The following is a 26143-nucleotide window of genomic DNA, read 5'->3' as shown; positions in this document are numbered from 1 at the left end:
ATGCGATGTGTTTTACAAAATTGAATCTGCCTTTTGAGATGAGTTTTGACACGTTGAAGTGGTTTAAGAATGTTCAGGAGGAACGGTCTAAGTAAGGTACTCATGATTAAAAATGATAAGAGAAAACTTAATAGTTAGACAAACACACTTATGCAAAAATAATTTCAATTAGCAAAAGAATAATAAAAAGAAAGAAAGAAAAATCAAATCAACGAAAAGAAAAAACAAATCAATTCAAATCTGGTGGGTCATTCAAATTTATTTCGGTGTCTTCTCCATGTGGTTGGTATTCTAGATATGGCTTTAATCTTTGACCATTAACTTTAAACGTGACACCGTTCGTTGGGTCCTTAATTTCAATTGCCCCATGTGGAAAAACAGTATGAACAATAAAGGGACCAGACCATCGAGAGCGTAACTTACCTGGGAATAGGTGCAAACGAGAATTGAATAAAAGCACTTTCTGACCTGTAGTGAACGATTTTCTCATAATGTGCTTGTCATGAAAGACTTTCATTCGTTGCTTGTAAATCTTGGCATTTTCGTATGCATCATTGCGAATTTCTTCAAGTTCTGCCAGTTGTAATCTTCTTTCTGAGCTGGCTTGCTGCATGTCAAAGTTGAATTTCTTGATGGCCCAATATGCACGATGCTCGAGTTCCACAGGTAGGTGGCAAGCTTTTCCATACACTAGCCTGTAGGGTGACATCCCAATCGGGGTCTTGAAAGCCGTTCTATATGCCCATAATGCATCATCAAGTCTTAATGACCAATCTTTTCTGTCTGGCCTCACCGTCTTTTCTAATATGTGCTTTATTTCTCGATTGGAGATCTCAACTTGGCCACTGGTTTGCGGATGATACGGGGTCGCCACTTTGTGTGTGATTGAATACTTTGTCAAAAGAGCTTTGAATGCTTTGTTACAAAAGTGGGCACCACCATCACTGATTATTGCTCGAGGGAATCCAAAGCGTGAAACAATGTTGCTTTTCAAAAATCCTATCACCACTTTGTGATCATTGGTTCTGCATGGAATTGCTTCCACCCATTTCGATACGTAGTCAACAGCAACCAATATGTATTGATGGCCAAAAGAAGGGGGAAAGGGTCCCATGAAGTCGATACCCCATAAGTCAAAAATCTCAACCACTAAAATTGGATTTAGTGGCATCATGTTCCTTCGTGTAATGCTCCCCATTCGTTGACACCTATCACATGAAGAACAGAAAGTGTAAGCATCTCGAAATATAGTTGGCCAATAAAAACCACATTGTAAAACTTTAGTCGCGGTTTTCTTAGCACTGAAGTGGCCTCCACAAGCTTGTGCATGGCAGAATGAAAGAATATTCTGAATTTCATTTTCAGGGACACATCGTCTAACAATTTGGTCTGCACAATACTTGAACAAATATGGGTCATCCCAAAAGAAATTCTTTATTTCCGCAAAGAATTTAGCCTTGTCTTGCTTGGTCCAATGCTCTGGAAGGTTACCTGTAACAAGATAATTAACTATATCAGCATACCAAGGTAATACTTCCACATTCATTAATTGTTCATCTGGAAATGACTCATTTAATATTAATGGCTCTGTAATTGTGTCAAAATGGAGACGAGAGAGGTGGTCCGCCACAACATTTTCTGTGCCTTTCTTATCCTTGAATTCCAAGTCGAATTCCTGCAAAAGTAACACCCAACGAATTAGTCTAGCTTTTGCATCTTTCTTTGTGAGAAGATATTTAAGAGCAGCATGATCTGTGAATATAATTATTTTACAACCAATGAGATAAGATCGAAATTTCTCTAATGCAAACACTACTGCTAGCATTTCTTTTTCAGTAGTTGAATAATTCAACTGTGCATCATTCAATGTCATACTAGCATAGTAAATAACGTGGGGAATTCGATCAACTCTTTGTCCTAATACTGCTCCTACTGCATAATCAGATGCATCACACATGAGCTCAAATGGTAAGCTCCAGTTTGGGGCCTGAATGATGGGTGATGATGTCAACAATCGCTTTAATTTTTCAAAAGCCATAAGACATGAATCATTAAAGATAAAAGGTACATCCTTAGCAAGTAAATTGCATAAGGGTCTAGAAACTTTGCTAAAATCTTTAATGAAACGTCTATAGAAACCAGCATGCCCAAGGAAAGATCTTACTTCTCTGACTGTTTTAGGTGGAGGAAGATTAGAAATGAGATCCACCTTGGCTTTGTCAACCTCAATACCTTTGCTCGAAATGATGTGACCGAGAACAATACCTTGTTTTACCATAAAATGACACTTCTCCCAATTTAAGACTAAGTTCTTCTCGGTACATCTCTGCAGAACTAGCGTTAGATGATGTAAACATTGATCAAACGAGTCACCAAAGACAGAAAAATCATCCATAAAGACTTCAAGGAATCGTTCAACCATATCAGAAAAAATGCTCAACATGCATCGTTGAAATGTAGCAGGTGCATTACATAATCCAAATGGCATTCTCCTATATGCAAATGTGCCAAAAGGACAAGTGAAAGTGGTCTTCTCTTGATCTTTTGGTGCTATGGGAATCTGATTATATCCTGAGTAGCCATCTAGAAAGCAATAAAATTCATGGCCTGCTAATCTATCAAGCATTTGATCAATAAATGGTAAAGGAAAATGGTCTTTACGTGTGACAGAATTCAACTTTCTATAATCAATGCATACACGCCATCCTGTAGTTACTCTAGTTGGTATCAATTCATTATCAGCATTGGTAACTACTGTGACTCCTGACTTTTTGGGGACGACTTGTACAGGACTGACCCATGAACTATCAGAAATTGGGTAAATGATACCTGCATCTAATAGCTTAAGGACTTCAGTTCTAACAACTTCTTTCATGTTAGGATTTAACCGACGTTGCATCTCCCTAGTAGTTTTAGCATTTTCATCAAGGTGAATGTAATGCATGCAGTCTACTGGGTTTATACCTTTTATGTCTGCTATGGCCCATCCTAATGCCCCTTTGTGCTCTTTTAAAACATCCAACAACTTACCTTTTTGTTCGTCATTTAGGGATGATGAGATGATTACCGGCAGAGTACTTTCTTCTCCCAAAAATGCATATTCCAGAGTGTTGGGTAATGGTTTGAGCTCGAGTTTCGGTGGTGATTCTGATGATGGAATGAGTTTCTTCTCTGATGGTGCTAGTTGTTCAACTCTTGACTTCCATTTATTAGTGTTCATGGATGGTGCTGAGTCAAGTAGGGCGTTGACCTCTTCGACCGATCTGTCAATATCAAAATCCAAACCAAAGTGAGTTAAACATGTTTGTAAAGGATCATCACTAAGGTTTGAAAGAAAAGTATTATCAACTATTGTTTCTATTAAATCCACATCAACAATTCCATCATCTGCACTGTGAGGTTGTTTGGCAATGTTGAAAATGTTTAGCTCCATAGTCATGTTGCCGAAGGACAATTGCATATTTCCGGTCCTACATTGAATATGAGCATCTGCAGTTGCCAAGAAAGGTCGGCCTAGAATAATGGGGATGTGCTTCCTTGAGTCCTGTATTGGTTGAGTGTCAATTACAATGAAATCAACAGGAAAATAAAACTTGTCTACCTGGATAAGCACGTCCTCCACAATACCACGAGGTATTTTCGTGGACCGATCTGCAAGCTGTAACACCACTGGAGTTGGGTGTAATTCTCCCAATCCAAGTTTCACGAATACAGAGTAAGGCAGAAGATTTACACTAGCTCCTAAATCCAACAAAGCATTCTCAATTGTGTGGTTCCCTATACTACATGAGATAGTGGGGGAGCCTGGGTCTTTGCATTTTAAAGGAATTTTATGTTGGAGTATAGAACTAACGTTTTCTGTTAAAAATGCCTTCTTTTGAACATGCATATTTCTCTTTTTAGTACAAAGGTCTTTAAGAAACTTGGCATAAGATGGAACTTGCTTTATAGCATCAAGTAAAGGGATATTAACACTTACCTGTTTGAAGATTTCGAGAATCTCACCTGTGGATTTTCCCTTCTTTCCTTTCACTAACCTCTGAGGAAATGGAGCTTTGGGAACGTATTCTCGTGGGTTGGTTTCTTCTTTTTCCTCCGGTGGTGAGTCTTCAACATTCACAGGTACAATTTGATTTTCTTTTGTCACCGGCATCTCCACTTTGTTGTCGACTTCCTTTCCTTTTCGCAAGGTCATGACTGCTTTGACCTCTCCATGCTGTTGTGGTGAACTGATACTTGCTTCATGTACTCCTTTAGGATTAGGCACTGGTTGACTTGGAAATTTTCCTTTCTCAACAGTCATTGCCAAGGTCTGAACTGAAGAAGCAAGTTGTCCCACCATCTTCTCGAGGCTTGAAACTGATTGGGCTTGTGAGTTAAAGCCCACTCTCAATTCATTTCGTAGTCCATCAATGGTGCGGTTCTGTTGCTCAATCGTGGAGTGAGTAACATTCTTGAAATTCTGGAATGCATCCTCCCATGGTCTGGGTTGAGAATAGTTTTGGTTCTGATTGTATGGTCTGAATGGTGGCTGAGAGGCTTGAGGATTTTGAGGAATTGGTTGCATTGGTGGAGCTGGAGCTGCTGGTCCATTCTGTTGAAATCCTTGAGACCATGAAAAATTGGGGTGGTCTCTCCATCCAGGATTATATGTGTTGGAGTATGGGTTGTAATTAGATGGCTTTCTCATTACACCTATGGCATTGGCTTGATCTGGATATGAGTCAGGGTCATGTGATTCTGTTGATTTAGCAGTCGATAACGATGCTATTTGTCGAGCAAGACCTTCAACCATCTCCTTGACTTCTTTGATTCCCGAAGTTGACTCGCCAATGTGAACCTCATTCACTCCTTTAATCCTTCTAGTATTCCTGAGTGATCGACTCCGTTGTTGGGAATTGTCCGCTTGTCGCTGGAAGAATTCCCAAATCTCTGTTGCGCTTTTTGACATTAGCTCTCCTCCACTTGTTGCCATTAGCCATTCTTGCACATTCGGCAATAATCCCTCCAAAAAGTATTGGCATTGGTGCCATTTTTCGTACCCATGATGTGGACACTTCAAGAGTAGCCCATTGAATCGCTCCCAAGTTTCGAAAAACTGCTCGTCCTCTCTTTGTGTAAACTCTGAAATTTCCCTGCGAATAGAATTGGTTTTATGCACTGGGAAATATTTATTTAGAAATTTTGTAACCATTTGTTCCCATGATGCAATGCTATTAGCAGGCAAAGTATTTAACCATGAACGAGCTCTATCCTTTAAAAAAAATGGGAATAATCTAAGTTTAACATCATCGTCTGAAAAATTTTCATATTTAAAAGTTTGACAAATTGCATGAAAATCATTCAAATGATTATATGGGTCCTCATTTTCTAAGCCATAGAATGTGGGGAGACAATTTAGCACACTAGGTTTTAGTTCAAAACTCCTAGCAGCTACATTTGGGTATCTTATGCATGATGTGCTTAAATTAGCTAAAGGACTGAAGTAGTCCTTAAATGGCCTCTCCTGTGGTGCTTGTAAATCCATTTCAAATTTATTAATGTGCTTTTGTGTGCGAAGTGTTTTTTCTAATTCAATGTCTATAGGTTCAAGATTTGGTAATAATGACCTACGACCATGCATGCAAAATAAAATAAAAATAAAGATGGGAACAAAACAAATAAAAATAAATAAGAGGGAGAAATTACGATACTAACCTTATTGCGCTATTACAACCTTTCTATAAACATACACAAAAAAAATACGTGAAATAAATTAATCTAAAAATAATAATAATAATAAGATAAAAAAAATTAAAAAGAAAAAAAAATAATAATAACTTGAAATTAAATTACAGAATTTTAAAGAGATGAAATAGATTAACTAAAAATTAAATTAATAAGATTAAAAAAAATTACAAAGAAAAATACTTTAAAAATTAAATTGCAGAATTGTAAAGAATAGAGAAAGAAAAGAAATACTAACCTTTAATTTTAGATTCACTTTTTTTTCTTTTTTTTTAAATAATAAAAAATACAAGAAAACAATTAAATGGAATTATTCACAAAAATTAATTCTATGAATTAAAATTACTTACCTCCCCGGCAACGGCGCCAAAAACTTGTTGTGCAAATTTTAATGTACTCGCAAGCGCACGAATCTATTGTAGTATAGACTAATGGTGACGAGTGTCGATCCCACGAGGAGGTGGATTTTAATTATATGTAGAATTAATTTTGTAAATGGGTGGTTGGAATTGTGGTGGAAGTGATTTAAATTATCCTAAAATTGGAATTGAAATGGCGATAATAAATTCTAAGACTGGAATTGCAATGGCGAGAGTAAATTGAAGAGAAATCTATTGAAATAACGTACTTGGGTATCTGGATCCGTATCAACATGCATCATGGGCTAAATAATCCATATTAATGCCAATTAAATCATGAGGGGGGAATCCACACCTCATGAACCACGCTCTAATCAATATGGTGCTAAGGGCTTATCGTGCCAAATAATAATAACCTTATACTAGAGAGCCGGTGTAACCAAGGCGGTATCTAGACAAGATCAGTATTATTTGTCGACGATAAGTCAAATCATCCACAAAAACTAGAGGGGAAAAGAAAATAAATTTACCAAATAAAGCCCATGACACATGTTGAGACTTCACCTTCAACCTAAGCTTGAAAAGAAATTAGCTACTCATAATTGAACTAGGGGCAAAATGGGAATTTATTAAAATACAAAGAAAATACAAGATGGAGAGGGAATTACAGAAAATGGATCCCAAAAATGGATTCAGAGATATCAAATTAGGGGGGGGAGGCCCCCTTTTTATAGATACATGGAGTAAATCATGGCCATTGGATTAAAAACAGTTTGGACGCTCAGGATTGCGCCACGTCATCAGTCAACAGTCCACGGTTTGACCACGCGGATGAACAGTAACACGGTTTGACCCGGATGAACAGTAACGCGGTTTGGTTGAAAATAATCCTGTGTGATGCATGCACCGTACACGAGATTTTTCGTCCACTGATATGCTGCCACGTCACCGTCAACAGTACATAAGAATTTTAGTCCAACAGGATCGTGACACCTCATCAGTCAATGCCACATCATCGGTCAATGCCACGTCATCGATCCGTCTATGTGAACAGTATCGTGAACAGTAACGTAGACAGTACCGTATACGTGAATAGTACCGTACATGTGAATAGTGCCATTTTTCCTTTTATGCTCCTCCTAAGGTTTTCGACCGTCCTGAGTTCAAAAGTGATGTCCGTTTTGCCGTCTGATCTCTCCTTTATTGTGAAATGACTATAATGCCCCTAAAATACATAAAATACTTAATTAAAATAACACACACGTAATTACATCACAAGAAGGTTAAATACATAAAAGTAAGGGTTGTTAGTAAGACTTGAAATATAAAATGACGGTTTTCTCCTTTATAAATATGCATTTTCTAACACTCAACAGACACCAGAGACGGTATCCTTTTACTCCACCAGTTATACCCATGAACAATGCTTTCTTTGCTCTTGGGTCTAACTTAGATTCTTTTACATGATAATAAGTAGTGGAACCAAAAACATGTAAAGAATTATAATCAGTAGCAGGTTTACCAGTCCACATCTCCATGGGTGTTCTGCCTTTAATTGCAGTTGATGGCAAATGGTTGATCAGATGGCACGCATATACAACTGCCTCAGCCCAAAACTCTTTGTCCAATCCAGCATTGGACAACATACACCGAACTTTCTCCAGTATAGTCCGGTTCATGCGTTCTGCCACCCCATTCTGTTGTGGTGTATCTCGAATAGTGAAATGTCGCACAATACCCTCATCTTGACATATTTGAAGAAATGGATCATTCTTGTACTCACCACCATTGTCTGAACGAAATCTTTTGATCTTTCGACCAGTCTGAGTCTCGACCATTTTCTTCCATTTCAGAAATATGCCCAAAACTTCATTTTTGTTCTTCATCAAATACACCCACACTTTTCTTGAATAATCATCAACAAAAGTAACAAAATAGTGCATACCTCCCAAAGAAGCTGTTTTGGTAGGTCCCCACACATCACTGTGAACATAGTCCAGAATTCCTTTTGTATTATGAATTGCTGAGCCAAACTTTACCCTTGTCTGCTTGCCCAGAACACAATGTTCACAAAATTCTAATTTGCAAGAATTTGTACCTTTCAATAAGCCTTGCTTCGCTAAAGTCTGCAAAGCTTTTTCACCAGCATGTCCCAAACGCATATGCCACAACTTGGTTGCTTCTGAATCTGCATCTTTTCCAGAAACTGTTGATGCTGATCCAATAACTGTACTTCCTTGGAAATAGTACAAGTTATTTCTTCTTGTGCCTTTCATTATCGTCAGCGCCCCAGCTACTACCTTCAACAATCCATCTCTTAAAGAGATTATGAGCCCTTTAGATTCTAGGACTCCTAATGAGATGAGATTTTTCTTCAAGCTTGGTACATAACGAACATCTGTCAAAACTTGGATTGAGCCATCATGATTTTTTAATTGGATTGTACCTATTCCCATGGTTTTACAAGCATTGTCATTGCCCATAAAAACAACTCCACCGTCTAGCTCCTTGAAGTTAGAAAACCAGCCCTTGTTAGGACACATATGATAAGTACAACCTGAATCCAAAATCCACTCATCTGAGTGACATATCAATGTCATGCCAACCAGACTAAAGTCTGACTCCTCATCATGCTCTGCTACACATGCATCAGAAGTAGCCTTGCCCTTTTGTAACTTAGGACAATTCTTTTTCCAATGCCCTTTCTCGCGACAAAAAGCACATTCATCTTTGGCAGGTCTCCCTTTAGACTTGTTCCTTTTTCCAGGTTTGCGACTTTGCGAACGACCTCTCGCTGTCAGTGCTTCTGCAACTGTATCTCTGTGATCCTTTCTATCTTTCTTTCTGGTCTCAGAGTTGTACAATGCACTGCATACAGCATCGAACGTGACACTGTCCTTCCCATGAAGCAAAGTAGTGGTGAGATGATCATATTCATCAGGAAGTGAATTCAACAACAACAGTGCCTTATCTTCATCTTCAAATCTCTCATCCAGATTTAGCAAATCCGCTAATATCTTGTTGAATGAGTTCACGTGATCATTCATTGACATGCCATGTGTATATGTAAATCGATAGAGTTTATTTTTCATATAAAGCCTATTTTCAAGACTTTTCTTCATATACTTTTCTTCCAGTGTCTCCCACAATTTCTTTGCCGATGTCTCCCTCATGACGGAGTATTTCTGATCTTTAGTCAGACATAGGCGAATAGTACCACATGCCTGTCTATTGATTTTTATCCACTCTTTGTCGTCCATCACGTCAGGCTTTTCTTCAAGAGCAACGTCCAACTCTTGTTGACATAAGACATCCAACACCTCACATTGCCACATACCAAAATTATTGGTACCATCGAATTTCTCCACTTCAAACTTTGCATTAGTCACAGTAGTTCTCACTGATGAAGACGACGACGATGCCTCTGCCATCCTTTTTATCTCAAATGATCAGTTTCTTCAACAACTATTTACACTTAAAAAACAGCCTCTATGATGTTTATTTTGCGTGAATAAATGCACCAGGAAAGTTCCCAGGAGACTGGACGGGAACTCGGTCCCAATTAAAAACCATAATCCTTAGACTCTTATCGCCTTTGTTGACAGAACTTTCCTAGACATGCAAAAATACACACTACTTACAATAGACTGTCTCCTAAGTATAAATGGTCGTCTTCACCGTATTTGTGAACAGTACCGTATATAGGAATAGTACCGTCTACGTGAACAGTACCATATACGTGAATAGTACCGTATCCCCCCAAGTACGAACCTGGCTCTGATACCACTTGTTGCGGAAACGTGGGTTGAGCAATTACTAATACTGCAACTTTTGGAGAAATATAAATGTGGTGATAAACAAATGCAAAGAAAATAGAACACAATGATTTACGTGGTTCGGCGTAATGCCTACGTCCACGGGCAAAAAACTGGAAGATAATTTTACTAACAATGAAATTTACAAAAGTGGGAAAAACTCACAAAACCCACAACCCCAATACACCCAAATGGAACCTCACTAGAACACTCAAGTGGAAGCTCTCTCAAATTCTCTCAAAGAACTCACTTGCAATTGCTCTCTACTTCTCTCAAATTGGGATACTTACAATTGCAAAATGCTTCTCTATTTATAGAGTGAATTCTGCTCCAAGTTGGGTTCAATTTGTCAAACCGTTGAGCTGGATCTTGTATTGCATGCACAAGCTTTTCAACACCTAACTTTGTCTTTTGAAATTGCTTAGCCGACCAACTTTGTTTTTTTTGAATTTGGCAAACCCACCAACTTTGCCTTTTCAATTTGGCAAGCAATTCTTTGACTTTTCAACAATATGTATGTATGTATGTATATATATAAAATTAGGGTCCAACTACGAAACCCATGGGGTTTGGTATCCCATTTTTTGTCAAGAGTTGTGCAATGGCTTAGATGAGATTATTGGGTTATTAACATTAAAAGTCCTTATTGTTTTGTAAAATAAGAAAAATCAAAAGTTTTAAAATTATAACATATAAGTCCATAATATTCTAATTTTTTTTACACTATTGAACTAGGTTTCCAATTAAATGACTTATTTTACATTTATTAATATCTATTTAAATTAATAAATTTACATATTAATTAATAAATTAACTATTTTACTATATAGTTAAAATATGTATATTATTTACTAATCATAATTAATGATAAATATAAATATATTTTTTTTTAATTCAACATAACAGCAACCAATTTCCTCTTACCCATGTGAACAAGGTTCAAACCCCATAACTTTTTTTTTTTTTTTAATTCAAGAGACTTTACTATATCAAGTGGATGAAATGTACAAAATACGAAATATAAATTTAATTTCAAATTCTATGTAGTTAATGTTTTATTTTTTTGTAACATAATATTTATTTAACATACTGTCAATTATCTAATTAGGTAGTAAAAATATGTTAATATACTAATAATAATAAAGTGTTAGTTTACGAATTTATAAAATCTTTTTTTGTTTTTTTGAACAATGAGTTTTGTATTTTTGGTTGATTTTTTGTCATTAAATGAAAAGAATAAATTTAATCACAAACTTGAATAAAATTGATATTTGTTACTCCACCTAAACAGTTTAAATAGTCATTAGCACACATCCATATGATTAAGATTTTTATTAACTTATCTGAGAGAAGGGTAAAAAACAAAATCTAAACAATTACTCTATTTGAAAATAATTTAAATATTTTTTAGTAAAAATAGAATAATGATAAGTAATATATTTTCTTTCTTCTCTTTTGCTAACATCGCACATGGATAACAATAGAGATGGCAGTTCAGCACATATCTATCCATTAAAATATAAGTCAATTAGTATAATTAATTGTGTCGTAAATAGGTTATCATATTAGGAGTTTTAAAACTGTTATTAATCGAGTTGACAACTAGGAAGAGCAAACAAATCCATTCAAGTTGGATATCTAAGTATTTGATCCAAATAGATTGGATAATATCCATCCAAAATACTCCGAATTTGATTTATCTGATATTCATTCATGAACTTGAATATTAGTAATAGTTGAGCATACAAGATTAAAATTGAATATTATAATTAATATTTAAGTTTTGTAAATTAGATGAAAAATCGAAATAACATTGCTAAAAATTATTGCACCATCAACAACAACAATGACGGCACCATCGCTAAGAAATAGAAGTGAGTGAATAGAAACATAAATACTATCAATAGATTGAAAATTCTCCAATCATCTATGTGATGGTGGCAATGTTTGCCGGATAAATGGATGTGTCGACGATAGATGCACCTTCCTATGCAAACAACTATAGCAAGACCCCATGATTAGACGACGTTTCAAGGTTCATTGCCTTTAACAACCAAATTGAGGGTCTCTAAATTGAAAAAAAAAAATGTGGTAGTGTAATGTAACTTGTTGTGTTTTTGTGGTGTGGTTATGGTTGCAGTTATTTTGGAAGGGGCGTACAACTCTACATATCACCATTTTCTGGCATTGAGACTATCATTGTGTAGATCATCCAATTTCAAGTCTAATGGTACCCTTCATGGCCCCTTTCAATCAATAATGTCATTGCACGTGAAGAAGCAGTGGTCACTAGTGGCTATCTATATTTTTTAATGTAAAATATCTTGTGTAGTTAATTAAAAAATAAGAGTAATAATTTTGTTTTATTATTCTGTTTTTATATTGAAAATAATTTTAATTACCTTTTAATTAAAATGGGTGAGAAAAATGATGTTATTGATGGTGAAAAATGGGTGAGAAAAATGATGCTACGTGTAGGTGCAGGACTAATGTGTAAAAAATTAAAAAAAATTATTTTATTTTATTTTTATTTTCATAACAAATAACAGGACTCCATTGTAGTTCACCTTGAAAAAGACAAAAACAAGGGGTACCAAACCAAGTGGGGTTGCTCGGGCAGAAGCAATGAACGAGGTTGAATTTGTGAAATTGGATGTTCAGTTGTGCGTATATTTTGAAAATAATTGAGATTTGATTACATACATTCTTATAGAAAGACCAACATAAAGCTTAAATCAGAATAGAACACAAATCCTGAATTTGAGTTTGTGGATATAGTTGATGAAACGCCCAACCGAATGGTTTTTTTTTTTTTTTTTTTTAATTTTATTGAAAATTTATTAACCAAAGAATAAGCAACGGAAGGAATACAATACAACGTGACACGTTTGTTTACTAGCAAACTGGTCTGGAATCTGGTTGAATAACTTTCAAACGTACGACGCTTAAATGTTCATTATTTTGCCAAACACAAAGACTCACTGTCCCACCTTATTAGCCTTTGGGGGGAAAAAAAAAATTATCTCCCTCTCTAATCATGTTTATTTTTAATGAACAAAATTTTAAATTTCAGTTGCATGCTGGGAAAAAGAGATATAACTCATTCCATAATAGTCAGTTTCACTCAAACGAAGGAACTCGATTTAGTTAGAGATGGCAATGGATTGGATTTGATCCAAGATCCATGTGATCCAAATCCAATCGGATCGGATTTGGATCGGTTTAAAATGGATTTGGATCGGATTTGGATATCGATGTGCGGATCTAAGACGGATCTGGAGTAGATATGGATCTATCTTAATATCTAAATCCATATCCACTCATCTTTTAATTTTATTTTATTTTAAAAGTTTCTTAATAATTGTGGAATGATAATGATAATAAATTTTATTCATAGCATATTAGTAATATTTACCATGAATTTAAACTCTTAAAACTTAAATGTTAGTTTTGTAAATTTAAAGGTCAGCCAGCCTCAAAACATGTACATGCAATATTCAAATTGCAATCCAAGTAATATAACCTGGTAATATATTTTATCATATTGGCCAAATAATTTTTAAGGAATATAGTTATTCATATATTTAGTCAAATATGGTCATAATAAAAATAATAAAGGACTGAATATAAAACATATTTTATTTATATATTATTATTTAATGTTGTAGGAATGAGGGTAGGTGTATCGTGAATACTAGAATGATGAAGGAGACAATAGAATATTAGATTGATCTTACTCCTGCAATTACTTCTGAATGATATTTTATTATCTTTCTTATTTGTTGTTTTGGTGTAGAAGTATAAGCTACAATATTTATTATATTTTTGAGAAAAATTATATAATTTATTTGTTATCAATACATTTTAGCCTTCAATTTTCAATCTAAAAAATTATTACTTTTTTATTACGGAATTTTAGAATTCATGACGGATCTAGAGCAGATTTAGATTTTAATTTTTTTTCGGATTTAGAGCAGATATAGATATTTATTTCTTTTTTGGATCTGGATATGGAGCGAAAAATATGGATTCATAACAGATCTGGAGCAGATACGGATCTTAATTTTTATTATGAATTTGGATCTGGAGCAGAGTAGATCTAACCCATATCTGCACCATTGCCATCCCTAGATTTAGTCATATTGATTAAATCCAATTCAGGAGTTATTCCAATTTTAATTAATTAATTAATTAATTAATTAACAGAAGGCTCTTTAAAACAAAAGTTAATTATTAAAACTGTTGTATCAATTCATTATGGTAAATGCTTCAACACAAGTAACGTCACCCCAAAAGACAAATAAATTCCGCACAAATTTCCTCCACAGAATCACAAAATCAAATTCCCTTGAAAATACTTGCATAGGAGGCGTCCAATGGCAAAAATATCAGCAAATATAGTCCCTATGATGTTGGCTGCGGCTTGCATTGCAGCAACGCTGGTCTCAACAGAACTAGCGCAGCTCACAACACTGCCGCCACTACCGACGATACCAATCTCACAAATTCCAGGCCTATTACCGCCTCTAAAAGGTGCCGACCAATGCTGGTTGCCGCTAACAAACATCCCAGATTGTCACTCGGAGATTTTTAGATCACTTTCCAGCGGTCACGTTAGCAATATCGGTCCTGCTTGTTGCAATGGCATCAATCAAGTGACGGATAAATGCTGGTCTAAGATGCTCCCCTTTCATCCCACGTTCCCTTCATCGCTCAAGCAATTTTGTGCTGTTGCGCCTTCATTTGATCATTTATTTGCTGGGATAAAACTCTCTGTTACACCTGCATCTGATCATACATTTGACCAGACCACGCTCTCTCCGTCACCTTCACCTGATCATGCATTTGCCGGAAGCAACCCCTCTTTGCCACCTTCACCTTACCATATATTTGCTGGGACCAAGGTCTTTGTGCCAGAAGCAGATTTGGCTGAAGTAACAGAATGCTGGTCATCCATTACAAACACTGAAGGGTGTGCTTTAGAGATTTATAAATCACTCGTCACTGGCCAGTTTAATGGTCTTGGCCATGCTTGTTGCAAGGGTGTCGCTGAAATCACCGATAAATGCTGGCCTAAAATGTTCCCATTTAATCCATTCTTCCCTCAATTGCTGCAGAACACTTGTGGCATTGTCCTTGGGGCTTAGTATTGTTTCTTTCTTCTTCTTCTCTTCCCTTCCCCCTCCCCTTTTTTTTTTTAAATAATAAATAAATTTTGTAGTGAGATTGAATTCAATTATTAAAATCTCTGGTAATATAAATGATATGGGTTTGAAGCCCTGCACAAACGAGCAAAGAGAGAATTAGTTACCATTATGTTACAATAATAGGATAATTTTCTTGTTTGTCAGGTTATTTTTATGAGTGAAAAATATGCATATCCAATTAACAAGAGCACAAGACATTAAATTTAATCGTTAAACCCTTCAAATTCACAGTATTTCTGTTTTCTCAAAAAAATTATCTTTCTATTATGACCCCGAAATGGAAATGCTAAATTGCTTATGTCTAGTTGCCTATTTCCGCTCCTTTGGCCGCATAAAGAGCGGAGCTGAACTTTCGCGGTTCTTTTAGAATCAATTTCGAACCATCTGCTAAATGTTGTAGCAATCCAATTGAAGTCTTATTATATTATCAGTAGACAGAAGATCCTTCTGAGTCATTTGCAAACCTAAGCCATTACCGAGCCTAAACAAATATAATACATGGACTAGATTGCTTTGAACGCACGTCAACACAACCTAAAGATGAAATTGAATTTCCAAAGATATGATACATTAGCATTAGGCTGCGAAACTGCAGACAATGTTCACCGATGATCATTTAATAAGATCATCGTTTCAAGTCTGACGCAGTAATTATTTGCCCACAAATTACAATGACATATTTTGAAGCTAAAAGAGTAAAGGTAGCAAAATTAATCATTCAATTGTGAGCCTCTTTTTTCTTTTTTTCAATAATCTTTGTATCTTAAATTGGCAGAGAAAGAAATGAAAAGATATATTGCCATGTAGCTCAGTAGCTTGTGTTGGCCTTAGCTAAGAAGTTGAATAGGACAAGGCTTAAAAGAAAATGGCTGACTAAATTTCGGGCCCTTTTGTTTACGGAACCAAAATTTTAATTTTCAGTTGCACGTTAATTATTAGTCAAAAGAGATATAATTCAGTATGTTAATTATGTCGTCAGTATTATCTTTTCAACCAAATAGTCATAAATATTACTGTAATTTATTACATGAGTTATGTCATTTTAATTAATAACTCGATCCGATCAAGGAACACTATAAATTCACTACAAACCTAATTCTGAGGAAGAATCACAAACTAAATATCCGAAAATACTCGAAGGGTTTGCACACATAGCTGAATCCATGGCGAAAATATCAGCAATTACAATGCCGATGATGTTGGCTGTGGCATGCATAGCAATTCTTGTCCCAACAGGACTAGTACACGGTTCCCATTAGCAATACCAATCGGAAAAACTTCAGGCCTATTACCGCCTCTACAAGATGCTGGCAAAGGCTGGTCATAGCTAACAAAAATTCCAAGCTGCCTCTGGCAGATTTGTGATTCACTATCCAGTGGTCAAGCAAGCAAGATTAATCCGGCTTGTTGCAGCTCCATCAATCAAGTCAGCGATGATTGCTGGCCTAAGATGTTCCCATGTCATCCGTTTTTCCCTTCATTGCTCAAGAATTTTTGTGCTGCACTTTCACCTGATCAACCAACTGGAGCGAATTCCGGGAGCAAGCTCTCTGTGCCATCTGTTAATGAGACCGAAATAACAGAATGCTGGTCATCTATTACAAGCAAAGAATGGTGTGCTTCAGAGATTTTTAAATCACTCACCAGTCACCACTGGCCAAATCAATGGTATTGGCCCTGCTTGTTGCAAAGCTGTCACTGAAATCAGCGATATAAGTGCTGGCCTAAGATGTTCCCATTTAATCCCTTCTTCCCTCCATTGTTGAAGAGCTCTTGGGCTGAGGTTAGTGGGGCAGCACCAACACCTGATTAGGCAATTTTGTTCTTACAGCTTAGTGTTACTTGGTAGTTATTACACTGAATGGATTGGGCCAGTTATCAAGGAACTGCATTCCTTTCTGGTTTTTCAATGAGCTTAGAAATACAGGTTTTACTTCCATCGCTAGCAAAGCTTAGAATTGTGATTCATTCTTGACAATAAAATTAATAAAGTTCAGCAAATATATATACTTGATCATGCATTTGTTAGAAAATAATCCATTGGTGAAAACCATGGCTTAAATTTTAGAAACATTCATGTTGTATTACCAAAAATCAATAATTGAGCTCGCGGAAGCATATCTGAATTCATAACGAATAATTGCTTTTTAAAGTAGCGTGGTTTATCTTCTAGATCAACACATTATCCCGGAGAATTCTTTAAGTTTTTTTACCACAACCATTTATATAGATAACTTTACCTTTAGGTACTTCTACTTTCAACTCACTATAAAAATAAAAATTATCCTTAAATCTCTACACATAAAAGACACATACTCTATTAAATATATTAAAGTCCAAATTACTGAAAATCTTAATTAGATAACTTTTAATTGTGTTTAATTTTATATGATATTATGCAACACATAATTATTCATATATAAACCCAACATTCTATTAAGGATCCAACAATATTCCCACTATTCTTAATTGCTTTGAAGTTTTTATGTTAATTTTAATTTACATGTCAAGAACTGCTTGTGTTTTTTTTTTTTTTACATGTTTTTTAATTGCACTATCGATTTTACAGTGGCATTACTACCTTTACGAGAACAAGGCCGCTCTTTGCACTGTAATTAGATCACTTTCTTTCATTATACTATAGCTAGGACACACTCATTCTTTAGTTGTAAACATCCTTATGTTGACTAATTTCAAGCAATTTTTTATTGTTATTCTTCTCATCAAATTAAAGATGGATCCCTAGTGATGTTTTGTGGCAAAATTGGCTATGAACTTTCTGCAGAGACTCGAGACTGAAAAAATAAATACTTCCCAAAATAACAAAATACTCCTTCAAAAATATGCATTTCTGAATTGAGATTCTAAATGCGGGCGGCTTCCAGTCCAGGCCAGATTTGAAGCGATTCAACGATTGTCGACCCAAATTGCAGTCCCCTGTAAACTATTGTGAGAGCTTGTACTACGAAAAAGGAGCAAAATTTATTTGCCATCCCTGCAAATAACGCACTGATGGAGAGTTGACTCATAAAAATACTCTGACTGAAACAAATAGAATCAGGAATCTCATTGATTCATTGGTAAAATCCAAGAATGCCGGTAATGAAGAAGCCAAACATCCCAGCCCAAAAGTCTCCACGCGTGCAGCAGCCATGAGCAAACATCCCATCCCAAAAGTCTTCACGCGTGCAGCAGCTATGTTGCTCCACATGCACATGAACCACTTTCGGCTGCACATGATTTGTGTCCCCCATGTGTGTTTCCCACTAGCCTTCCCCTTGTCCCATTAGCCTTTCCCACAAATCAATCCCAAGCCCAATCCATTTCTGACCCCAACAACCAGCCCTCCCGAATGCCCTCAACACTCATTTCTAATAATCCCCAATTTACCCCGTTGACTCAAAATGCTACACCGCCCACATCCGCACCATCTTATGCCTCAATTTTGAATTCCGTCACCAATTCGAATCAAAAGAGAACCAATAAAAAATCGTTTATGGATATTATGATCGGCCCAACTAGCTCGATGGTTCCAATCAAGACCGTTACTTCTTTCGGGGGAGAGCCTAACGAGCAATTCTCCGTTGTGGAAATTGAAGCGATGGCCATTCCCTTCAAGTTGACATTGGTTGGTAAATTTTCTTATAATAGACCTAGTATGAAATTAATTCGTAAATTTTTTACTTCTTTGAGATTAAAGGGAACTTTTAAGGTGTCTTTACTAGATAATCGACATGTGTTAATTCAATTGGACGTTTTTGGATGACTATTCCCGCCTATGGATTAGGCAGACATGGCACATTAATGGGAGTGCCATGAGAATTTTTAAATGGACCACCGATTTTCGGTGCTCCGAGGAGTCCCCTATAGTTCTAGTATGGATCTCATTTCCTTACTTGCCTGTCCAGTTTATGCACTGTAAGGAAGCATTATTTTCTATTGCATCAACTATTGGCAAGCCATTGCGAATTGACCAAGCTACTGCCTCTTTAGCTCGCCCTTCTGTAGCTAGGGTATTAGTGGAGTATGATGTTACCCAACCTCCTTTGCCAAGGATACGAATCGGGGTGGGAGATTATGAATTTTAGCAAAATGTAATTTTTGAGAAAATCCCACTCCACTGTGCTTCCTGCAAGCACCTTGGTCATACCATTGAGACGTGTTACGTGGCTAATCTGGGGCTCCGTCCCCAGCGACCCAGTGAGAATCGGCAGACCAGAGTAGAAGATGGTAAGAAGTCAGAAGTTCTACAGTCAGATACTCCACAACCCTCAGATACTCCTCGACCTGAGCCTTCTATCACTAAGCAGATTGCAGACGCGAGGTCCCCGATCACCAAACCTTCGGAGAACTGGCCTAACGTTACAAATTCTACATCCGTTCAGGAGCCGATTGCCCAAGATGACACAACTCATGATTCTAAGGAACCTCGTGATCAAAGCTTGTCTCCCCTGCGGAGCATTGGTGAGTATAATCCACATCTTCATCGAGCATCCAGCACAGATTTTAGGCATTACAATTCTCATACTGATAATGATGATAGTTCTGACGAGCACCTGGCGAATAACGAACACTTTTTATCTGCTCCTGAGAATTCTGAGAGAATAGACTTAAGTCCCGATTTTAGCACTGTTGGTCAATCGAAAAAGGGATTTAAATTACTTACCGGCCGTAAATATCGTAAGACATATTATCACCGTCTTCATTAGTCATTTTATTATGATTCTCATGTTAGGCTATGCCTTAATCTGTTCTTTTTCTGTTGTATTTTTTTCTCTTGATTGGAGGTTTTGATTTTTGTCCCCCTCCTTGCATCTTTCATTATCTTTTATAAATGACAGGTAGGGGTCCCGTCTAACCCAAAAAAAAAAAAATAGTTTTAGGGATATAAAAATGCTTAAAGCTTTGGCTGGTAGAAATATTTCGAGTCAAAACGGTAAGGATTTATGAAGATTGGCGACATCTACAAAAGTCCTTTTAAATATTATCAAGATTTTTATTATATTTTGATTGCGTTTATATATATATATAATTGGGGTCCAGCTACGTTACCCATGGAATTTGGTACTCCATTTTTTATCTTTTTGAAATCCACCGTAAGAGTTGTACATGGCTTAGATGCGATTATTGGGTTATTAACATTAAAAGCTCCTATTGTTCATGTAAAATAAGAAAAATCAAAAGTTTTAAAATTATAACATATAAGTCTATAATATTCTAACTTTTTTTACACTATTGAACTAGATTTCTAATTAAATGACTTATTGTTACATTTATTAATATCTATTACATATTAATTAATAAATTAACTAATTTATTATATAGTTAAACTATGTATATTATTTACTAACCACAATTAATGATGAATATAAATATAATTTTTTTTTTAATTTAACATAACAGCAACCAATTTCCTCTTACCGATGTGAACAAGGTTCAAACCCCATAACTTTTTTCTTTTCAACACGAGATTTTACTATCAAGTGGATGGAATGTACAAAATACGAAAATAAATATAATTTCATATTCTATGTAGTTAATGTTTTATTTTTTTTTGTAACATAATATTTATTTAACACACTGTCAATTATCTAATTATGTAGTAAAAACATGTTAATTTACTAATAATAATAAAGTGTTAGTTTATGAATTTATAAAATCATTTTTGTTTGTTTGAACAATAAATTTTGTTTTTTGGTTGAGTTTTTGTCCTTAAATAAAAAGAATAAATTTAATTGCACACTTAAATAAATTGATATTTGTTACTCCACCCCAAACGTTGAAATAGTCATTAGCACACATCCATACGTTTAAGATATTTTATTAACTTATCTGAGCGAAGGGTAAAAAAAAAATTACTCGATTTGAAAGTAATTTAAATATTTCTTTAGTAAAAATAAACTAAAAATAAATATTTTCTTTTCTTTCTTCTCTCTTGCTGACATCGCACATGGACAACAATAGAGATGGCAATACATGTCTATCAATTAAAATATAAGTCAATTAGTATAATTAATTGAATAATTAATTGTGCCATAAATAGGTTATCATATTAGGAGTTTTAAAACTGAACTCAATACAATTATTAATCGAGTTGATAGCCAGGAAGAGCAAACAAATCCATTCAAGTTGGATATCTAAGTATTTGATCCAAATACATTGGATTAAAAATTGAAAAAAAAAATCCTAACTATTATTTTTCTGTTACAATTATGCCATAAATACTCACTTAGCACATAACTCATGGTAAATGTCACATATGAAACTGTTTCGTCAATTTACAACAAGCGTTTCCGTAATCAGTATTTAGAGTGTGTTCTCTTCCTACCTAATCCTTCCACAGAACCACAAGTATCCTTTTAAATCACAGGAAACTTGTATCAACAAAACCAGTGCAAAGATTTCCAGTGAGCTGCTGATCCAATGGCAGAATCATCAAATACCCTTCTTATGGTGCTGATTGTTGTGTTCGCGACAATGCTGTTCCCCTCAGGACTGTCACAAGAGCAGCCTGTACAAGATATTGAAAAATGCTGGTCATCTCTAACAAGCGTACCAAGTTGTCTCACGGAGATTATCGGTCCCCTGTTGCTTGGCCAAATTGGCCAAATTGGCCAGATTGGTCCTGTTTGTTGCACTGCCATCAATCAAATTACCGACAGTTGTTGGCCTAAGATGTTCCCGTTCAACCCATTTTTGGCTCCATTGCTCAAGAACTTCTGCACTGCACCTCCACCTCAAGACGCTGGAGTACTGAGTGCTGCGAGCAAGGTCGCTTCTCCAAATCTGTTGTTGACGCCAGGGATTAATGCGGCTGAAGTTACTGAATGCTGGTCCTCCATTGCAAGCACTGAAGGGTGTGCTTTAGAGGTTTATAAATCACTCACCACTGGCCAAATCAATGGCGTTGGCCCTGCTTGTTGCAAGGCTATCATTGGAATTAACAATAAGTGCTGGCCTAAGATGTTCCCATTTAATCCATTCTTCCCTTCATTTTTGAGAAGCAATTGTGCTGCTGTCATTGTTTGATCACGGGAGAGTGAAGAGTGGTTCTTCTGCTTTTCGATTAGTTTATTTTTTCGGCTAAATGATTTTTGTAGTCTTAATTTAAGACTGTCGATCGTATGATTCTTCACAATAAAAGTTCAGTTGGCCAACTAGAAATTTGGGCCCATTTTCTTGCTCTTGATGGTGTCATTTCACCATGACTGATTGCTCTGTTCTTTAAAGTTTAATTTTAATATTTATTTATATTCAAAGGCATTTAAATGCAAGTGTGTGCACTTGAACAAATAACGCACTGATTGAGAATTGACTGATAAAAAAACTCTGACTGAAACAAATAGAATCAGGAATCTCATTGATTCTTTGGTAAAATCCAAGAATACAGGTAATGAAGAAGCCACATATTGTTAGAGATATGAAAATGCTAGCCGATTTGCTCAAAGCTTTGGCTGGTAGAAATATTTCGAGTCAAAATGGTAAGGATTTATGAAAATTGGCGACATCTACAAAAGTCTTTTTAGATATTATCAAGATTTTTATTATATTTTGACTGCGTGTGTGTATATATATATATATATATAATTAGAGTCCAACTACGTTATTCATGGAGTTTGGTACCCCATTTTTTTTTGTCTTTTTCAGGTCCACTAAGAGTTATATATAATTAGAGTCCAACTACGTTACTCATGGGGTTTGGTACCCCATTTTTTTTTGTCTTTTTCAGGTCCACTAAGAGTTGAACAATGGCTCAGATGAGATTATTGGATTATTAACATTAAAATCCCCTATTGTTGATGCAAAATAAGAAAAATTAAAAGTTTTAAAATTATAACATATAAATTCATAACATATTAAATAGTCATTAGCACACATCCGTACAATTAAGATGATCTTTTATTAACTTATCTGAGAGGAGGGTAAAAAAAAAAAAATCTAAACAATTACTCTATTTGAAAATTATTTAAATATTTTTTTAGTAAAAATAAACTAAAAATTAGTATTTTCTTTTATTCCTTCTCTCTTGCTAACATCGCACATGGACAACAATAGAGATGGCAGTTATCTATCAATTAAAATATAAGTCAATTAGTACAGTTAATTCAATTGTGTCATAAATAGGTTATCATATTAGGAGTTTTAAAACTGAACCTAATATAGTTATTAATCGAGTTGACAACTAGGAAGAGCAAACAAATCCATTCAAGTTGGATATCTAAGTATTTGATCCAAATAGATTGGATAATATCCATCCAAAATACTCCGGATTTGATTTATCTGATATTCATTCATGAACTTGAATATTAGTAATAGTTAAGCATACAAGATTAAAATTGAATATTATAATTAATATTTAAGTTTTGTAAATTAGATGAAAAATCGAAATAACATTGCTAAAAATTATTGCACCATCAACGACAACAATGACGGCACCATCGCTAAAAAATAGAAGTGAGTGAATAGAAACACAAATACTATCAACAGATTGAAAATTCTTTGATCTATGTGATGATGACAATGATTGCCAAATAAATGGATGTGTCTGTGATAGATGCGCCTTCCAATGCAAACAACTATAGCAAGACCCCAGGATTAGACAACGTTTCAAAGTTCATTGCCTTTAACAACCAAATTGAGGGTCTTTATATTGAAAAAAAGTGGTAGTGTAATGTAACTTGTGTTTTTGTGGTGTGGTTATGGTTGCAGTTATTTTGGAAGGGGTGTGAACCTCTACATATCACCATTTTCTGGCATTGAGACTATCATTGTATAGATCATCCAATTTCAAGTCTAATGGTACCCTTCATGGCTCCTTTCGATCAATAATGTCATTTGCACGCGAAAAAACAGTGGTTACCAATAATTGTCTATATTTTTTAATGTAAAATATATTGTTGTAATTAATTTAAAAATAAGAGTAATAATTTTGTTTTATTATTCTGTTTTTATATTGAAAATAATTTTAAATTTCAGTTGCATGTTGGGAAAAAGAGATATAACTCATTCCATAATAGTCAGTTTCACTCAAACGAAGGAACTCGATTTAGTCATATTGATTAAATCCAATTCAGGTGTAATGCCAATTTTAATTAATTAATTAATAGAAGGCTCTTTAAAACAAAAGTTAATTATTAAAACTGTTGTATCAATTCATTATGGTAAATGCTTCAACACAAGTAACGTCACCCCAAAAGACAAATAAATTCCGCACAAATTTCCTCCACAGAATCACAAAATCAAATTCCCTTGAAAATACTTGCATAGGAGGCGTCCAATGGCAAAAATATCAGCAAATATAGTCCCTATGATGTTGGCTGCGGCTTGCATTGCAGCAACGCTGGTCTCAACAGAACTAGCGCAGCTCACAACACTGCCGCCACTACCGACGATACCAATCTCACAAATTCCAGGCCTATTACCGCCTCTAAAAGGTGCCGACCAATGCTGGTTGCCGCTAACAAACATTCCAGATTGTCACTCGGAGATTTTTAGATCACTTTCCAGCGGTCATGTTAGCAATATCGGTCCTGCTTGTTGCAATGGCATCAATCAAGTGACGGATAAATGCTGGTCTAAGATGCTTCCCTTTCATCCCACGTTCCCTTCATCGCTCAAGCAATTTTGTGCTGTTGCGCCTTCATTTGATCATTTATTTGCTGGGACAAAACTCTCTGTTACACCTGCATCTGATCATACATTTGACCAGACCACGCTCTCTCCGTCACCTTCACCTGATCATGCATTTGCCGGAAGCAACCCCTCTTTGCCACCTTCACCTTACCATATATTTGCTGGGACCAAGGTCTTTGTGCCAGAAGCAGATTTGGCTGAAGTAACAGAATGCTGGTCATCCATTACAAACACTGAAGGGTGTGCTTTAGAGATTTATAAATCACTCGTCACTGGCCAGTTTAATGGTCTTGGCCATGCTTGTTGCAAGGGTGTCGCTGAAATCACCGATAAATGCTGGCCTAAAATGTTCCCATTTAATCCATTCTTCCCTCAATTGCTGCAGAACACTTGTGGCATTGTCCTTGGGGCTTAGTATTGTTTCTTTCTTCTTCTTCTCTTCCCTTCCCCCTCCCCTTTTTTTTTTTAAATAATAAATAAATTTTGTAGTGAGATTGAATTCAATTATTAAAATCTCTGGTAATATAAATGGGTTTGAAGCCCTGCACAAACGAGCAAAGAGAGAATTAGTTACCATTATGTTGCAATAATAGGATAATTTTCTTGTTTGTTAGGTTATTTTTATGAGTGAAAAATATGCATATCCAATTAACAAGAGCACAAGACATTAAATTTAATCGTTAAACCCTTCAAATTCACAGTATTTCTGTTTTCTCAAAAAAATTATCTTTATATTATGACCCCGAAATGGAAATGCTAAATTGCTTATGTCTAGTTGCCTATTTCCGCTCCTTTGGCCGCATAAAGAGCGGAGCTGAACTTTCGCGGTTCTTTTAGAATCAATTTCGAACCATCTGCTAAGGGTGCGTTTGGGATTGAGGTTGGGCAGTTGTAGCTTAAAAGCTACAGCACTAAAGTGTTTGGTAAACACTAGCTGTTGTAGCTTTTAAGATATGTTGATATGATTTTTTACTTGTATAATATAAAATTTATTATATCTTTAATAATTTTATCAAAATTATTATTTAAAATTTATATTTACTATATATTATTAACTTTTGTTTTATAATTACAATTTTTTTTCACAGCAGCAGTAGCTTAAAAACTACAGCACCTCAATCCCAAACGCACCCTAAATGTTGTAGCAATCCAATTGAAGTCTTATTATATTATCAGTAGACAGAAAATGAGATCCTCATGAGTTATTTGCAAACCTAATCCATTACCGAGCCTAAACAAATATAATACATGGACTAGAATGCTTTGAACACACGTCAACACAACCTAAAGATGAAATTGATAAAATTCTTTAAGTTTTTTTACCCGAACCATTTATATAGATAACGTTATCTTTAGGTACTTCTATTTTCAACTTATTATAAAAATAAAAATTATTCTTAAA

General features: G+C 35.4%; 3 protein-coding genes across 3 annotated transcripts; all 3 read left to right on the top strand.

The window, feature by feature from the left end:
* Positions 1 to 14257: 14257 nt before the first annotated feature.
* LOC112095864 lies at positions 14258 to 15098 on the top strand. Its single transcript, XM_024178430.1, has one exon. The coding sequence runs from the start codon at positions 14278 to 14280 to the stop codon at positions 15046 to 15048; it is 771 nt and encodes a 256-aa protein (XP_024034198.1). The 5' UTR covers positions 14258 to 14277; the 3' UTR covers positions 15049 to 15098.
* A 6350-nt stretch (positions 15099 to 21448) lies between these two features.
* Positions 21449 to 22152, top strand: LOC112095861. Its single transcript, XM_024178409.1, has one exon. The coding sequence runs from the start codon at positions 21532 to 21534 to the stop codon at positions 22135 to 22137; it is 606 nt and encodes a 201-aa protein (XP_024034177.1). The 5' UTR covers positions 21449 to 21531; the 3' UTR covers positions 22138 to 22152.
* Positions 22153 to 24365: 2213 nt separating this feature from the next.
* Positions 24366 to 25185, top strand: LOC112095863. Its single transcript, XM_024178427.1, has one exon. The coding sequence runs from the start codon at positions 24386 to 24388 to the stop codon at positions 25154 to 25156; it is 771 nt and encodes a 256-aa protein (XP_024034195.1). The 5' UTR covers positions 24366 to 24385; the 3' UTR covers positions 25157 to 25185.
* Positions 25186 to 26143: the final 958 nt, after the last annotated feature.

Source organism: Citrus clementina, unplaced genomic scaffold (assembly GCF_000493195.1).
Source record: "Citrus clementina cultivar Clemenules unplaced genomic scaffold, Citrus_clementina_v1.0 scaffold_1, whole genome shotgun sequence".
In the NCBI taxonomy this organism is placed as follows: domain Eukaryota; kingdom Viridiplantae; phylum Streptophyta; class Magnoliopsida; order Sapindales; family Rutaceae; genus Citrus; species Citrus x clementina.
This window is presented reverse-complemented; position numbering and strand designations above follow the sequence as displayed.

What these genes read in the sequence shown, in the direction of transcription:
- LOC112095864 (XM_024178430.1), top strand. Translation starts at nt 14,278, where the DNA reads ATGGCAAAAATATCAGCAAATATAGTCCCTATGATGTTGGCTGCGGCT.
- LOC112095861 (XM_024178409.1), top strand. Translation starts at nt 21,532, where the DNA reads ATGGCAGAATCATCAAATACCCTTCTTATGGTGCTGATTGTTGTGTTC.
- LOC112095863 (XM_024178427.1), top strand. Translation starts at nt 24,386, where the DNA reads ATGGCAAAAATATCAGCAAATATAGTCCCTATGATGTTGGCTGCGGCT.